The 18456-nt window shown below is 39.2% G+C and overlaps 1 protein-coding gene across 5 annotated transcripts in view; it reads right to left on the bottom strand.

The window, feature by feature from the left end:
- INPP5F (inositol polyphosphate-5-phosphatase F) overlaps positions 1-18456 on the bottom strand; it is a 92599-nt gene that overhangs the window by 2861 nt on the left and 71282 nt on the right. For 4 of the 5 annotated variants that reach the window (XM_082673775.1, XM_082673777.1, XM_082673778.1 and 1 more), the window contains 7 exons: positions 17834-17962; positions 12005-12122; positions 9444-9642; positions 3498-3569; positions 2445-2518; positions 1899-2027; positions 1218-1305 (listed from right to left, as the gene is read on the bottom strand). In XM_082673775.1, the coding sequence (XP_082529901.1) occupies positions 1218-1305; positions 1899-2027; positions 2445-2518; positions 3498-3569; positions 9444-9642; positions 12005-12122; positions 17834-17962 (809 nt within the window). The remainder of the gene's footprint in view (positions 1-1217; positions 1306-1898; positions 2028-2444; positions 2519-3497; positions 3570-9443; positions 9643-12004; positions 12123-17833; positions 17963-18456) is intronic. The other variant, XM_082673776.1, reaches the window with a different exon arrangement.

The raw sequence follows: 18456 nt of genomic DNA, 5'->3' as shown, positions 1-18456 counted from the left end.
GAGGAGAGGGAGGTAATGGAGGAGGGGAGGGAAGCCTCCTAACAGTAGCCTCAACCTCTGCTTTTGCATTATTCTGAGAATAAATGTTTCCAGAAAAACCCCACACCCAAAATTTAGACTAGTCCCATTTCAAAGGCTCCACAGCCATATGTGGTGACTGACTACAAATGGGGGCAGCACAGATCCACCATATCAGCAATCTAAACCACCAGCAAAGGCAACACTAACTATAGACAGCTGTCTACAGCATCTTAACTAAGGTGTCTACACATTCCAATTCTGCTGAATTCAGGCAGAGCGGGGAGGGGAAAGAACGCCGTTTCCTTATGTTTCCTGTGGGCTACCTGGATTTATTTTAGAAGACTTGGGACATTTAACATAACTGCACTTAGTGTTTTCTTCTCTGGCATCCCTCATGGCTGCTATAAAGAAAAAAGTCAGTGCTATTTACCACACGTCTTAGTACACTGGTTCCACACTTGGTCATGCAAGATCACTGGTCATGAGAATATTTCATAAAAATTATGATGTTAAAGAGCTACTTTATAGTAGCTCTTTATAGATTCTATAAAATTTAAATAATCTCATTCAATTAAAAAAAAAGGAACCACTGAAATTATTATTTCTAACAGAAGACAGTTTTCCTCTAGATGACCAAATGACTCTTTTCTAGTGGAATGTGGACTTTAAAACCTGCTCATTAGATGGGAAACCCACAGATTTTAAATGTAAAATAATCTGTTTACAGGCATTCTTTTCCAAAATTCAAAAACCTAGTGTTTAAAACATACTGGCTGGTTATTTTCTCTAAAAAGTTATTTAATTTGAATGTTCCCTCTTTTAAGAGTATATTTAAGCGTTTCAAAATGCATCACTTGTGGCCATAATTTATTTTATTTATTATTATTACTATTTTGGCCACGCCGAGCGGCATCCAGGATCTTAGTTCCCTGACCAGGGATCAAACCAGTGGCCCCTTGCAGTGGAGGCACTGAGTCTTTCTTAACCACTGGATCGCCAGGGAAGTCCCATGGCCATAATTTAAACAAAATTATTACTTTCTGATCCACGAAAGTAATTATTACTTTCTGATCCCTCTAAATACCGACACAGTATCATAATGTGATTTCTCTCCCTTTTGCAAATACTTTAAAAGAAGTAAAACTTTAATCTTCTCTGAAGAATAAAGACATTACTATCCAAAGTAGTATACTTACCTCTCAAGCTTTTTCTCTATTATAGGCACATCTAATCCCATGGCTTGCTTGGTGATCTGCAGCATCTCTGCAATGCACTGAAGGGTATCTGAAACCCAAATATAGTTGCTTGCCAGTTTCTCCAAAAACATATTTAAAAATTAGCAGTTCTCAGAACTCCAAATGAAATTTGTAGTCTTGTAATTAGATACAAGTTTATTTGTTATAATTTACAGAAAAATGCTATTTGTTCATCACTCCCCTCACTAATTCAAAATGTTGTAAAATTTCAACAGAAGACTAAAGAACAAAATAACCAAATCAATTGGAATTAAAAGTTTATTCTGAAACCCTCATCGGTCCAAACACTGCTAGATGCTGAGACAACAGCCGTGAACAAGACAGGTGTTGTTTCTGACTACTATCCATGAGAGGCGTATGTGGTAGGAAAAGCCATGACACCCATAAGGCCAAACACACTGAGAATTCCCATAATAGATTCCCTTGCCCCAGACTACATCATCAGTTCAAATAATGTCCCTGCATTGCTGGGAACAAAGCTGCTATTTCAAGATCTCAAATCACAAAGCTGTTTGCCTGGATCATTCAGTTGGTACTGGGGATGTACAGTCCCCAAGTCCACTTGGGCTTATAAAAGCAGAGAAAAAGTTATCACTGAATACTTTCATCTCTCTCCATTACCTTTTCCATCCTCTTCTGGATTGCGCATTACAGCTCTCAAGGTGTGGAAATAGCCACTTGCTTCTTTATATCTGTAATGCAGTCGCATGCAGGAGAACTTTGCCTTACCAAAAAGAGTGGGTTCAGGACCTAAATAAAGACCCAAATGAATACATGTAAATCTTTCACATAACATTCATTTTCTTCTGTATCTTCAAAAGACTGACATTCATCAGTTATTTAGTATTTTTCTTCATAATCTAAATGAGAGCACATGCTTATGATTTGGTTTCATGAGATTATAAATAAAAATTCTTCAGTCTCAAATATTTAAACTGTCTCGATCCCAGGGTTAAATCTTCACAAGGCAAGTAATGAAAGAAATATAGTTATTATTAGACTATATCCATCACTAATCTCTCAAAATCAGAAGGGAATCCTAAGAAATGTACTAGACTATCCCCTTCTGATTCTAATAAGATGTTATACCATGTGCTTAAATAATGACCCATTCTTAGAAGAAACAATATTTGCTTTCTATGACTTGGTTAGTATGTTAAAATTTACCTATTTCAATTTTTTCCAGATCTTCTAGACTTAGTCGTTGATACTGGTTTACTTTGTCAACTTCATCATCATAACTAGACAAAGGGAAAGAGAGTAAGAAGAGGATTAAAATCAAAAGCATATTTGGCTTGTCAGCTGAGGTATAACAGCAACTACTATGCAGTTAAAATCTTCCACAGCACAATACATTCTGGGGTAAATTAGTTTCTATTTTGAACTAATATTTATATATATATACACACACACACATAAATATATAGTTCAACAGCTAAAGGAAAATCAGTTTATACATCTTACACTAAAAGAAAACAAACCTAAAACTTAATCTAAAAGGAGAGAAAAACACATACATATACTGAAGCTATGTATTCCTGATACAGCAGATAAATCTGATATCCAAAATCAAGAATGAGAAATCCATATGATCAGTGCCAATAGGCACCTGGGCCAATGACAGTTCACACAAGGCCCAAAAGAAAGTAAATATATATGTATTTGAAAAAAATAAACCTCAATTCTGGTAAGGCTATGAGGAAGTACTTGTATTTCTGCTAGTGGCATTGTTAACTGGTAGTCTTTCCGGAGATCAATCTTGCAATAAGGCACAAAAGTCATATAATTCATCATACCCTTATAATCAGAGAAGTGCATGTGCACACACACACAATTACCTGCACATAGACAGCTGTATCATTCATAATAGCAAAAAAGATGGGAGTATTTTAATGCCTAACAATGGGGAAACATTTAACTAAGGTATAGTAATAAACAATGCTATATGGTCATTCACAATAAAAATATGTGGAATACATCAAAACTTGAGATCTATAGGAACTAATACTAAAAGAACACTTATATAAACACACTGATTATAAAGCACTTTCAAACTGAAGTCAGAGTGATGTAACAATTATGTAAGGTAAAGGGGTTCAGTGAAATTTCTTAAAATACATAAAACTAGATTCTTAACTTTTTTGTGTTACAAATTCTAAAAAGGAAATTTACTCGCATTAAAAAAGAAAAGTAAAAGCTTTAAATCAATAAGCAACTTACTAGGCCACGTAGTAGGCAGAGTTAGAAAGCAGTAACAGCACATCCACATCTCTGTGAGTAGCATCAATGAGGCTAAACAAACATGACACAGGGAATTAAATATTTTTGTTTTCATTTACCTTTTTTTCCTACAGCAGATCCACTTATGATAAAAGATTGGAGGGGCTGGGGTGGGGGAAAAAATCAAGTAATCAACGAGTCCTACTTCTTCAGTTAAATATATATAATCTGTCCATCTGGAAATTTTAAAAATCCGAAAAACCAAGAACCCAGCTTAGGAAGGTGGGGTAGGTGAAGGAAAGGACTGGAGCTGAGAAGAGGTCCCTTCTCAGAGAGGTAGCCGAGGAGAGAGTGCTCAGGGGAAATGGGATAATGGGGGCGGGGGACTGGATGATGGTAGAGGGGGTCAGGGTTGGAAAGAAAGGAAAATGTGAGGCTGAGAAGAGAGATTGTCTAGATCATCTCACATGACCTAACCTTCAAAATGACACTGCACATTTAGGGTATTTTTACACTCATGTAGAATGCATCCTTTGAAAGAACTTTACATAAATGTAGTGTTTATGTGCAAAAATGGAACCCAGCCCAAACTACTTTGCATTTTTCTTACTACAGATTTACTCAGCTTTTAAGGAATGAGTAAACATTTCTTTATTCTAAGTCCATTTTGCCATATTTTATTTCCACTCTAAAATCAAGTATCAGAATAAGGGATTAACCATTAAACCAAATACTAATTTTTTAAAAAAGGTCAACACATAAAATCTACACATAGTCAACAGATAACACGGGCAGAATCCGAACTCAAACTGTCATCTATTAAAACAGCATTTCCAATCAAAAGGTGAAATTAATCCACGCCTCTTATACTGTTTCTCAAAATTCCACTGTTAGAGTGGATATTTCTACCTTAGAATTTCATAGCTATTTGCAAAGACTTACCAAATGCTACTGAAAAACAAATGGAAAACAGGAGGGAGAAAAAATCACTTGTAGATGGAGTTTAAGTCACGTACATAACCTGCATAAGAATGAGGTCACTCTTTAACAGGTACTGCAGAGAACTTTACCAAGATCTTCCAGTGCAGGATTTTACCTCGGCAGCACGTTGCTGCAGCGTTAACTCTAACAGTCTTAATCTAAAATAACAAACTGACCTCAATTTTCACCAAAAATATGCCCCCAAAATACAACTGATTAGGTCAGAAGCCAGAACCCAATGAATACACAGACTGATCCAAAATATGAGCAATAACCAACCAACGGTAAAGAAAAAACCACAAATTCTATGATTCTGGCAGAGGCTCACTGAGAACACAGACTAATGACGTAAAACGTAATTTAGTTGTGCGCATTGGTACTTACGTGCACTCTTAAAATTGTCGCTTGAGCCAAGCCATAAAAATTACGTCACGACACGTACTGTAATATGAAATAAATTCTAACTCTACTATATCTTAGTTTCTATTTTGACACTAATATTTACATCGGTCAAACATGATCTCCGTCAAAAGCATCCTGTCCGGACGAAAAGCACTTGGCACATGACAGTCGAGAAAAATGTCAGCCCCCCCCCCCCGCATTTTTATCGATGTATAAGATGCAGTAAATACTTAATTTCCCTCCCCGCCACCCTCCGCCCCACTTAAACAGAAAAAACCCCAGAAAACAGAAAACACTTTTTTTTTTTTTTAAACACGGACAAGAAAAACAAGAAACCCCGTTTCAGGGCTCCCCGCCCCCGCGCCTGCAGCTGGGAAGCGGCGCTGCACTACTCGCTTTTCTCTTCCCACCAGTCAGGCATCCCCTCCTTCCACACGAAGAACACGACCACCGCCAGCACCACATGCAGCCCCACCACCGCGACAATGGTCGCATAAAAGCCACTGTCATCAGGCGACATTAACAGGAGGCTTTGGAAAAGCAGTAATTTACAGGAAAAATACAACCCCACGGGAACTTTAACCATAAGTCCTGCAAAAAGGAGAACAATTTTGAAAGTCATCGCCAGGCTGCCGCCTTCGGGCTTGGGCTCGGCGGCGTTGCCGGCGGCACTGCCCATGGCGTTCGCCTGCCGCTGGGCGGTCGGAGGAGGCCGGTGGGAGCGCGGCATCCCGTCAGTCCGTCCGTCCGTCCACGAGTCGAAGCTCAGTCAGAGCCGCTGGCAGCAGAACTACCACCTGCAGCGACTGCGCTGACTGCGGCAACTGCAGCGCGGCCGTGCCGGGGTCACGCCCAGAACCTCAGCCCGCTTCCGCTGCCCGCCTCCGCCGCGGCGCGCGCCTAGTGCGCAGGCGCGGCTGGTCCGGCACCGCCCTCGCCGCGAGCAGGGAGGGTTCCCGGGCCGGCGGAGAGGGGTACCGAGGTGGCCGCGGACCCTGGTCCCCCAGCCCGGCTCCCGTGAGAGCGCACGCACGCCTTTGCGAAGGGCCATCTTTGCTGGTCGGAGGGCTGCTAGCGGGCGGGCTGCAGCGCACCTCACTAGTCCACTAACGCGGGTACAAGTGGTCATGTGCTCTCGGTGTAAGAAAAAGTGAGTCCGAGTGGGACAAAATAAAGAGTTGGCTTTGTGCTGATGCTGAAGGGCACCTGGACGGTACCGCCGATTTCCCGTCACATTAAAGATTCCTCCCCCGGCCGCAGCGCGCCAGCCGGCGCTTACCGGCTGTCATTCAAGTCAGCTTTCCTTGCAGCCGCTGCGGCCGCTTGGAAGGGAAAGGACACAGAACGGCCCGAGAGGTCTGATCTGTATGCGCCAGGGGCTGTCCGCGGGGAACAAACTGAGCTGTGCTCAGTGTTTAACAGAAAAAGGCTCGGGGCCGGGGGTGGGCACTGGGTAAGCACGAAGGAGGGCACAAACCAAACAAACGGCACAAAGCTGTGCTGGACAGTTCCTGCTGGGGTGCTGGGAGGTAAAGAAAAAGGGAACGGCAGCCATTCTTGCTGAGCTGCGCGGGACGGAGCATTTGTAACTTTTTCTACCAGGTATTTAAACAGGGCGGTGATTGCAGTGAAGTGAGTGAGGCACTGGTCCCTGGCGCAAAATTTAAGGGGATGCCAAAAAACTCAGCCATCAAGGTAAGTTTTTAGTGCAATATTTTTAAAAAATCAAAATTAATGCAAACATGATAAAACATCAACATTTCAAATAAAGATAGGATCTGACCCTGCAACCTGTACAACCCTGTCTCACTTGCCTCACCCTAATCTCAGCCCTGGTTCCTGTAAAACTTTATTTACAAAAACATGTAGCCCAATTCAATAAGAAGACACACAACCCAATTTTTTAAATGAGCAAAGGATTTGAACAGACATTTTTCTAAGGAAGACAAACAAATGCCCGCCAAGCACAAGAAAAAAAAAATGTTCAACATCATGTGTCACTAGGGAAATACAAATCAAAACCACAATGTGATACTCCTTTACACCCCCTAGGATGACTACGATAAAAAACCATGGAAAACAAGTGTTGGTGAGGACATGGAAAAACTGGAACCCTGCTACATCACTGGTTGGAATGTAAAATGGTGCAGCCACTGTGGAAAACAGTTTGGTGGTTTCTCAGAAGTTACGCATTGAATTATATGTGGCCTGGCACTTTCCCCTCCTAGGTATACACCCAAAAGAAAAACAGGTGCGCAAACAAAAACTTGTACATGAGTGTTCACAGCATCACTATTTACAACAGAATAGCCAGAAGGTGGAAACATAAATGCCCAAAGGAAGAGTGAATAAACAAAATGCGGTCTGTCCATACAATGAAATACTATTCAGCCATAAAAAGGAATGAAGTTCTGATACATGCCACAACGCCCGTGAGCCATGAAAATATTATGCTAAGTGAATGAAGCCAGTCACAAAGGCTACATATTACATGATTACATTTATATAAAGTGTCCAGAATACACGAGTCCAGAGAGATAGAAGTATCAATAGATTAGTGGTTGCTTAGGGAGTGAGGGTGGGGATAGAGTATGCGGATTCTCTTTGTGGTGATAAAAATGTTCTAAAACTGACCAAAGTGATGGTTGCACAACTCTGTGAATATTCTAAAAGCCACTGAATTGTACGCGTTAAATGGGCAAATTGTATGCTATATGAATAACATCTTGATAAAGGTGTTTTTAAAAACCACACACACAGCCTGAGGCAGACAGGTGCTGACTGCTGAAGCCTCCAAGCTCAAGGGGCTGAACTCACCGCTGGCTGTCTGGGGACCTAAGCCCCCAAAGCCATTCCCAGAGCTACCTCTTGCTGTCCTCCACCAGGGGCTGCCTGTTCTGGGTCCACATCCCTGGCTCAGTAGACGGACTGTACAAAGGCTCTATAGCAAACTCAGAGAGCCAAAGAGCAGGTTTCCAAACATCTCTCTTCAAGAGAAAGGGAAAACTATCCACCATCTGGAAAATCTTTACGCCTTGCAAATGAAGATAAATACCAGTAGCAAATTTAAAGAAATCTTAGCAGTGTTAGAAAGGATGATAACCACAAAGTACCTCTAATAAGAAGGACAGTTCTTGGGACTTCCCTGGTGGTGCAGTGGTTAAGAATCCGCCTGCCAATGCAGGGTACACGGGTTCGAGCCCTGGTCCGGGAAGATCCCACATGCTCCAAAGCAACTAAGTCCGTGCGCTGCAACTGCTGAGCCTGCGCTCTAGAGCCCGTGAGGCACAACTACTGAAGCCCGTGTGCCTAGAGCCCACGCTCTACAACAAGAGAAGCCACCCAATGAGAAGCCTGCACACCGCAATGAAGAGTAGCCCCCACTCGCTAGAACTAGAGAAAAGCCTGCACGCAGCAACGAAGACCCAACGCAGCCAAAAATAAAAATAAATTAAAAAAAAAAAACACTTGATCTAAGGAAAATGATATTGACAATCATGACACCTTCAAAAAAGTGAAGTGCAAAGTTAAAACTCAAGCAAAATGCAGATGTGATACCTGCAGTTATTTCTGAATGGGAATTAAAAGTACTACCTTTTGGGAGTTTTTGTTTGTTTCATGCTGCATTATGTTGGACTGCTATTTTAAAAACAACAACTAACGTACATGAATAAAAATTTTTTACCAAATGGCTTATAAGAGCACAGAAATTTTCTGCTAAGTTGTGTGTGAGGAAAACCTCATCTTTTAAGAGTCCAAAAATTGCATCCATACATATAATACTAACTATCAAAGTGAAATAATCCATGGAATTAAAGTCATGGAAGGTTTCCCTCTGAACCTACAGTCAATGTTGCCTTTCGCTCATTTTAATATATGTATACTACCTTGCATCCTATTGTTCTTTCAAGCTTATTTTATGCCCCTTTTATTAAAAACATATGAAATGTAAAATAAAATCTAAATAAAGCCTTTTATTCTCAGAGCTTGGTCTAGAATTTTCTGAAGTGTTTCTGATTCATAATATTGAAAATTATAATTTTAGATTTTAGCCTGAAAGCAAGCATTCAGTCTGGTGGATAAATTTGGATCCTGCCATTCAGTTGATATTTTAAAGAACCACTTGAAACTGGATGCTTTTTGTTTAAAAAAGAACGTTAAGTATTAGTTGCCCTATTTATTTTATGAAAGACCAGGACCACTTTACAACCCAAAGTAACTAGCATCATTAAACCTGTTGGTACACTCAGTTTTGTGCATTAATACAATAAACCTAGATTCTGGGGCATGGAGTGGGGTTGGGGGCAGGGGAGAACTCAAGAAACAAGCTTTGAACTGTAGTTTCACAATTTGGGTTTTTAAAAAATCAAATATTGCTAGTGCCCCCTTAATTTTACGGCCAAGGTGAGTATCTTAGCTTGCCTTAGTACCAGCCGTGTATTTGAGAACTGCTATGAACTACGCATCCATGACCACAGCTCTATGGACAATTGCTAGCAATAATTAGGACAACTTAACAACATCAGAAAGCACGTTAGTTACCAGGACACCACTCCAACTCACCTGGGGTCACAGTCAATGAGGGCCCAGCCCCCATGGAACTTTTCATTATCAGGCAGCAGTAACTTCATGTAACTTTGTAAGAGTTGACTAATTAGTTCCTGGTGGCTTCTCTGATTTTCCTTATGCAAAGCTTCATGCTCTTTCTCCTTGGTAAATATGGAATAAAGATCTTCTGTCACTGGAATGCCTTGCATCAAATCTAGAGTAGAAAGTGTTAATATCTATCATCTTCTTAGTTTACTAATGCATTTTTAAAAAGCAAAAGAGAATACAAGACCTAAAATAATAAGACTCATTAAAAAACACAGGCATAAATCTTTTAAAAAAATTTTTTTTGTGGTACGCGGGCCTCTCACTGTTGTGGCCTCTCCCATTGTGGAGCACAGGCTCCGGATGCGCAGGCTCAGCAGCCATGGCTCACGGGCCCAGCCGCTGCGCAGCATGTGGGATCTTCCCGGACCGGGGCACGAACCCATGTTCGCTGCATCAGCAGGCGGACTCTCAACCACTGCACCACCAGGGAAGCCCAGGCATAAATCTTTGTGACCCTGGACTAGGCATGGTTTTTTTAGATACGAAACTAAAATCACAAGCCATAAAAGAAAAAACATAGTCAAACTGGACACCATCAAAATTAAAAACTTTTGTGTCTCAAAGGACAATGTCATGAAAATTAAAAGGCAACCCACAGAATAGGAGCAAATATTTAAAAATCATCTATCTGATCAGGGACCTGTATCCAAGAATATATAAAGAATTCCAACAACTCAATAATAAAAAGACAAATAAGCCAATTTTAAAACGGGCAAAGGAACTGAACAGACAAGCTAACTTCGTCCTGGTACAGCACGCAGCTCAAGGCTTAACAAAATCATTGTAATCCCATTCCCTGTGCTTGTTTGGGACTGTAAGCCTGGAGGAGGCTTCTGGGAGAGATCTGCCAACCACTGACGCTTTCAGGGAAGCAGTAAGCCCAGACTGCTACTGGCCCCTCTCTCTTAAACTTGAAAAGATCCAGCTTCAGGGTTAGGATGAAGCTGATGCGACTGATCGTCAAAATGAGAGAGGAACAGAACATGCCTCCTCAATGACATAACTGAGGCGCTAGATCAACCAAGAGAAAGAAAGGTATCTTAGTTTTCCTTGAATAAACTGCTAAAATCCAATTTTCCTATCAGCATGCACCCTATGTGGGGCAAACGGACCAAACTTAATTACACCAGACTTCTCAAATTCCTAAATTGCCTATGCATAGGCCCTACTATTTCATTTATAATAAATAATCAGGTTAAAAAATAGGATTTAAAAAATATTCTTAGAGACCATATGACAAGCTGTTACATTTGATTCTAATCCAGAATACTCTACATTTACTTTAATCCTAAAAGGTAATACTTTCATGAAAATTAAAGTTAAAATATGCCAAGGCATGAATTCCACTGGGCAATCTACCCTCCATTTCTTTTCTTAAATAGTGATAGGAATTGGTTAGGATAATCTCTAAATCTGATACCCTAATACCCTGTTAAATCATGCTTATAAGAAAGGCTGCTATATTTGTCCATAGCAAGAACACATGGTAAACATTATACGAAGAAAGAAAATCATCTTGTTTTTCTCTCTCAGCCTTGAGTAATGGAAAAACAAATAGAATATGGAGTTTTTAGTCGATGAGGTTTTAGGGCACCTTATTCCATACTCCAGGAGCCTCAACCCTGCCTTCTGTTACATGAATAACAAATTGACAAATACATATGGAAATGAGCGGTTTCTTTTGCTGCTCCAGCCTAAAAAAATTGTCAATTCTAATCTTGTAGGGACTTCCTTGGTGGTCCAGTGGTTAAGAATCCGCCTTCCAGGGACTTCCCTGGTGGCGCAGCGGATAAGACTACACATTTCCAATGCAGGGGGACCAGGTTCGATCCCTGGTCAGGGAACTAGATCCCATGTGCATGCCACAACTAAGAGTTCGCATTCCACAACTAAGGAGCCTGCATGCTGCAACTGAGGAGCCAGCGAGCCGCAACTAAGGAGCCTACCTGCTGCAACTAAGGAGCCTGCAAGCCACAACTAAGGATCCCACCTGCCACAACTAAGACCCAGTGCAACCAAAACAAACAAATAAATATTAAAAAAAAAAAAAAAAGAATCCGCCTCCCAATGCAGGGGATGTGGGTTCAATCACTGGTGGGGGAACTAAGATCCCACATGCCATGGGGCAACTAAGCCTGCACGCCGCAACTACTTAGCCCACACACTGCAACTAGAGAGAAGCCTGCGTGCCGCAACTAGAGAAGCCTGTGCACCGCGACGAAAGATCCTGCATGCTGCAACGAAGGTCCCACATACTGCAACTAAGACCCAATGCAGCCAAATAAATAAAATATTTTTAAAAAATTCTAATCTCGTAAAAATTTGATTTATTGGGTAAGATGTTCAACATAGAGACACAAATATATTATACAACATATGAACTATGTTAATGAAGTTGGTTACTGTAAAAGGTTAGTCACAGAAAGAATAACAAATTTGAGAGAGAGAAAGGCATTTATGTTCCTTACCTATAACGGCTTGCCTATAAGCATCCTTAAATCGATTCAGGTAATACCTATTTGCTGAGTTAACACCATCTTTCATAACTCCTGCTAACTTCCTTTCTCCTGTCCTTGTAAAGTCACCCTGTCAAGGAAAAAGTCACTTTAACAATTTATTCAAGCACAAAAATGTTCCCGAAGTCAATGTGGGCTTTTGATTCAAGACTGGAAATCTACAGGGTTTTATAATTTCCAAATAATGTAATTAAAATATCTACTAGTATTTGACTCGGATCCAAGCATGTCAAACAATTAAACATGCTATTGGTGGCATAAAGTCTCCACAGTTAGATTGTGCCTGAAGGTAAAGCCATTCTTGGCAATCTGTAGAATATCTAGAATTTACAGGTCAAAACTTATCATATAATAAACAAAACAAAAAGATTTTCAAACCTCCAACTGGTATGATATTCAAAACACACAAATTTCTGATGTGGGAAAATGGAGACAGTTCCCTAGAGCTTATTATAATGGAATTTAACCTGCATATGTGGTTGTGTGTATATATAGAGAGAGCAGAGGTTTCCATACCTTGCTGCACATTACAATCCCTGTAGAATGATCCAATGAAGACTTAATTGTTTTGTTTCTCTTGGTTTTCACAACAAAGGTGTCAGAGCAAGTCCCTAGAGAGGTAGTGACTTAAACTTAAGGCAAGGAAAGCATAGTCTCTTTCTCCCGCATCCCAACCCCACTATTTCTATCCAAGGCAATCTTGGAAACAAGCCTGGTCCTAAAATTGACAACTTAGGAAGAACACGTTGCCAATTAGGTCATTCGCAGGAAGTATTAATTTAGCAACATGAATCTATTATAGAAGAGAGAGACATGAATGCTGCATCCAAAGAATTTTAATATCAAAGGAAAAAAAGTGTTCCTCTTTTTTTTCCAGCTTTGTGTAATTGACAAGTAGCACTGTATAAGTTTAAGGTGTACAATGTGATGATTTGATATATGTATGTGTATATATATAGTACTGTTAACTATAGTCACCATACTGTACGTTAGATCCCCAGAACTTATAACTGAAAGTTTGTACTCTTTGACCAATATCTCCCCATTTTCCCCATCCTCTGGTAAGCACCAATCTACTCAATGTTTCTATGAGTTTGACTTTTTAAAATTCCACGTATAAGTGAGATCATGCAATATTTGTCTTTCTCTGTTTGCCTTATTTCACTTAAGATAATGTCCTCAAGGTTCATCCATGTTGCTGCAAATATCAGGATTTTCTTTTTTATGGCTGAATATTCCATTATATATATACACACACATTTTGTATACACACACACACATTTTCTTTAGCCATGCATCCACCGTCAGATACTTAGGTTGTTTCCAGGTCTTGACTATTACAAATAGTGCTACAATGAACACAGGAGTACAGGTATTTCTGTGACATACTGATTTCATTTTCTTTGGATATATACTCATAAAATAAGATTGCTGGATCATATGGTAACTCCATTTTTAATTTTTTGAGGAACTTCCTTACCATTTTCCATAGTGGCTATGCCAATTTACATTCGCACCAACAATGTACAAGGGTTACCTTTTCTCCCAACACTTGTTATCTCTTGTCTTTTAGATAACACCCATTCCAACAGGTGGGAGGTGATAGCTCACTGTGGTTTTGATTTGCATTTCCCTGATGATTACTGATGTTGAGCACGTTTTTATGTACCTGTTGGCCATTTGTATATCCTCTTTGTAAAAATGGCTGTTCAGATCCTTTGCCTGTTGTAAAATCAGATTATTTGTTTTTTGCTATTGAGTTGCACTACTTGGTTACATATTTTGGATATTAACCCTTTCTCAGACATATGGTTTGCAAATATTTTCTCCCATTCCATGGGTTGTCTTTTCATTTTGTTGATTATTTATTTTACTATGCAAAAGCTTTTTTTTTTGATGTAATCCCACTTGTTTTACTTTTCTTCTTGTGCTTTTGGTGTCATGTCCAAAAAATCATTGCTAAGATCAATGTCATGGAACTTTCCCTATGTTTTCTTGTAGGAGTAAACTAAAGTTTCAGGTTTTACAGTCTTTAATCCATTTCAAGTTAATTTTTGTGAATGGTGTAAGATGGGGGTCCAGTTTAATTATTTTGCATGTGAATATCCAGTTTCCCAACAGCATTAGTGAAGAGACTATCATTTCCCCATTGAGTATCCTTGGCTCCCTTGTCAAATTATTAGTTGACTGATAGTGTGAGTTTATTTCTGGGCTCTCGGTTCTATTCCATTAGTCTATGTGCCTGTTTTTATGCCAGTACTGTTTTGATTACTACAGCTTTGTGATATAGTTTGAAATCAGGAAGTGGGATATCTCCAGTTTTGTTCTTTCTCAGGATTGCTTTGGCTATTAGGGGTCTCTTGTGGTTCCACATGAATTTTAGGATTTTTTTTCTATTTTTGTAGAAAATGCCAATGGAATTTTGATAGAGATTATATTGAATCTGGAGATGGCTTTGGGTAATTTTTTTTTTGGTACACGGGCCTCTCACTGTTGTGGCCTCTCCTGTTGCGGAGCACAGGCTCCGGATGAGCAGGCTCAGTGGCCATGGCTCATGGGCCCAGCCGCTCTGCAGCATGTGGGATCTTCCCGGACCAGGGCACGAACCTGTGTCCCCTGCATTGGCAGGCGGACTCTCAACCACTGCGCCACCAGGGAAGCCCTGGGTAATATTTTAATGGTAATTTTTCCAAGCCATGAACCTAGGCTATCTTCCATTTATTTGTGCCTTCTTCAATTTCTTTCATCAACATCTTACAGTTTTTAGTGTACAGATCTTTCACCTTCTTGGTTAAGTTTATTCCTTACTATTTTATTGTTTTTGATGCTACTGTAAATGAGATTATTTTATTTCTTTTTTAGATAATCTCAATTAGCGTATAGAAACGACAGATTTTGGTAGGTTGATTTTGTATCCTGCAACTTTACTGAATTTGTTTATTAGTTCTAACAGTTTTCTGGTGGAGTCTTTAGGATTTTCTATATAACACTGACCCTTTAACAATGTGGAGGTTAATCTTTGTATAACTTATAGCCGGCTTTCTGTATCCACATTTCGTCCACATCCAGGGATTCAACCAACCACAGACTGTGTAGTAGTGTAGTATTTACAACTGAAAAATATCCACATATAAAGTGGACCCGTGTAATTCAAACCCATGTTGTTCAAAGTCAACTGCATAAGAACACACCACCTGCAAATCAAGACAATGTTACTTCTTCCCTTCCAATTTGGATGCTTTTTATTTCTTTCTCTTGCCTGATTGCTCTGGCTAGGACTTCCAGCACTATGATGAATAGGAGTGGTGAAAGTGAGCAACTTTGTCTTGTTCCTGATCTGAGAGGAAAGCTTTCCGTTTTCACCACTGGGTGAAAGGATGTTGAATTTTGTCAAACGCTTTTTTTTGCATCTATTGAGATGATCCTATGATTTTTATCTTTCATTCTATTGATGTGGTGTAACACATTTATTGATTTTCAAATTCTGAACCAGGGGTAAGTCCCTCTTCCTCATGGAATATGATCCCTTTAATGAGCTGCTGAATTTGGTTTGTTAGTATTTTGTTGAGAATTTTTGTATCTACAGTAATCAGGGACATGGGCTCAGAGTTTTCTTGTTGTGTCTTTATCTAGTTTATGTATCAGGGCCTCATAGAAACAGTTTGGAAGTGTTCCCTCTTCTGTTTTTTGAAAAGAGTTTGAAAAGGACTGGTATTAATTCTTCTTTAAATGTTTGTAGAATTCACCAGTGAAACCACCTAGTCCTGGGCTTTTCTTAGTTGGGAGCTTTTTGATTACTGATTCAATCTCCTTACTCATTGGTCTATTCAGATTTTGTTTCTTCATGATTCAGTCTGGTAGGCCATATCTTTCTAGGAATTAATCCATTTCCTCTAAATTGTTCAATTTGTTGGCATACGCCTGTTCATAGTAGTCTCATAATCCTATGTATTTCTGTGTTATCAGTTGTAATATCTCTTTCATTTATAATTTTGAGTTCTCTCTCTTTTTTCCTTGGTTAGCCTAGCTAAGAGTTTGTCAATTTTGTTTATCTCTTCAACAGCCAACTCTTAACTTTGTTGATCTTTTCTATTGTTTTTCTATTTTCTATTTCACTTATTTCTGGTCTAATCTTTATTACTTCCTTCCTCTTGCCAACTTTAGGTTTAGTTTCTTCTTCTTTTTCTAGTTCTTTGAGGTGTAATTGTTAGGTTGAGATCTTCCTTTTTTCTTAATATAGGCATTTATAGCTATAAAGTTTCCTCTTAGAACTGCTTTTGCTGCATCCCATAAATTTTGGTATGTTGTGTTTCCAGTTTAATTTGTTTCGAGATATTTTTTGATTTCCCTTTTGATTTCTTCTTTGATCCATCTGTTCTTCAAGAGTATCTTAATTGCCACATATTTGTGAATTTTCCAATTTTCCTCCTGTTACTGATTTCTAGTTTCATACCACTGTGCTCAGAAAAGATACCTGATATAATTTCTATCTTCTTCAAGTTGCTGAGACTTGTTTTGTGGCCTAACATATAATCTATCCTGGAGAATGTTTCGTTTGTGCTTCTGAAAAATGTGTATTCTACTGTTGGTGGATGGAATGTTCTGTATATGTCTGTTAGGTGCATAGGGTCTATAGTGTTGTTCAAATTCATTGTTTCTTTATTGATTTTCTGCCTGGATAATATATCCATTGTTGAGAGTGGGCTGTTAAAGTCCTCTACTATTATTGTAATGCTGTTTATTTCTCATTTTAATTTTATTAGTATTTGCATTATATATTTAGGTGCTCTGACGGTGAGTGCATAAGTAGTACTTCTCTTTAAACAATAAGTTGCACAAGGATTTCTAAAGTTCAGTTTCCTTAATTAACAAAAAGCTTTTTGACATTCATCACCCAACTAAAAGATGGATAATCTGATGCTTGTTGAGCTCTCGATGGTACAATTTGTTATAACAAATATCCTGGGGTGAACTATTACCTTGAAGGAAAATTAACATAAACCTAATTTAAGCTAATTCAACCACTTCCTATTGCCCACAGAGGGAGTTATTTAGTGACCAGTGACTACAGTTTACATTTACATTAAATTCTGTGAAGATCAGCTAGGTGGGATCTTCAAAAGACTTTATGTATAACAATCACAAAAAGATAATTAAAACTTTTCTTCAACATTTACTATGTGTCAGGGAATGGTCTAAGCTCTAACATGTTATTAACTCATATAATCCCATGCCAATATTTTGAAGTGGGCCTAGTATTATTCCTGTTTTACAAATGAAGAGACAGACACAGAGAAGTTAAGTGACTTGCCCATAGTCACAGAGCTAGTAAGAGGCAGGGTTGGGATTCAAGTTCAGAGGAGGCAAATTATACCAGGGACCCAAATCCCACCAATATAGACATGTTTTATTTTGTCTGTATAAAGTTTTAACCGCTATACTTAAAATTCCAACTTTCCAAACTCCCTTGAAAACTGTGAGATCTAGCAACACTGGGCCTCCATCCCCATTAGGAAGTAGCAGAACAGCACCTTCCTAAGACAACATATGCTCTTCCTCAGGTCCACACAGCCCATCTCTCCCTTTAATCTAATGGGTCACATTACCTGGCATCTGTGGAATTTGAATGTGTGACCCCTGCCTTACCCAAACATTCCAGAAAGGAGTCAACTACACCTACCACCTGAAACCCATGTACTTTCCTCTCAAAAACCAAGTTGGTTTTAAACTATACCCTGTGTCCCTCATAATGACCCACAGATGCTGGCTGCAGGTACTTACCTTCAGGGCAGCTGTCCCAGCATACTGTCTGCTAATGGAGTCACCGTTGTTGGCCCACATTATCTGATAAATGCGATTGCATTTCACCGGTAGTGGCTGCTCTGGGGGCATCACACCTAATTTTTTCAGCTAAAATTAATACATTGGTAGATTAACTGCATATAAGCCAGGACACTATAACATAAAATGTATACTGCAGAGAAAGGAAGCATATGCATGTACAATTTAGGACCCTTAAATTTTAAAAAATGATGTTTTCAGACTTTTTCAAAATTAAGCACCACTTGAAAGATAGCTTTATGAATTGCTACATCTGAATAAATAGAATAAAAAATTTACACTGTTTTGCTGTAATTTTTAATGTGTAGACTCATACTATTATATTTTGTCTTTCTTTTAAATTTGGCTATGAAGTGAAACTAACCATCAAAAAACCATATAGAAACAACAATAATATTAATAGTAGCAGAGCAGTAAGTGCCCAATAAATGTTAAGTCTGGTGCCACATTCTAAGAACTTTTTTTAATATAAATTTATTTTATTTTTGGCTGCATTAGGTCTTCGTTGCTGAGCATGGGCTTTCTCTATTTATGGTGAGCAGGGGCTACTCTTCGTTGTGGTG

This window comes from Grampus griseus (genome assembly GCF_964374135.1).
Source record: "Grampus griseus genome assembly, chromosome: 16".
NCBI lineage: Eukaryota > Metazoa > Chordata > Mammalia > Artiodactyla > Delphinidae > Grampus > Grampus griseus.
This window is presented reverse-complemented; position numbering and strand designations above follow the sequence as displayed.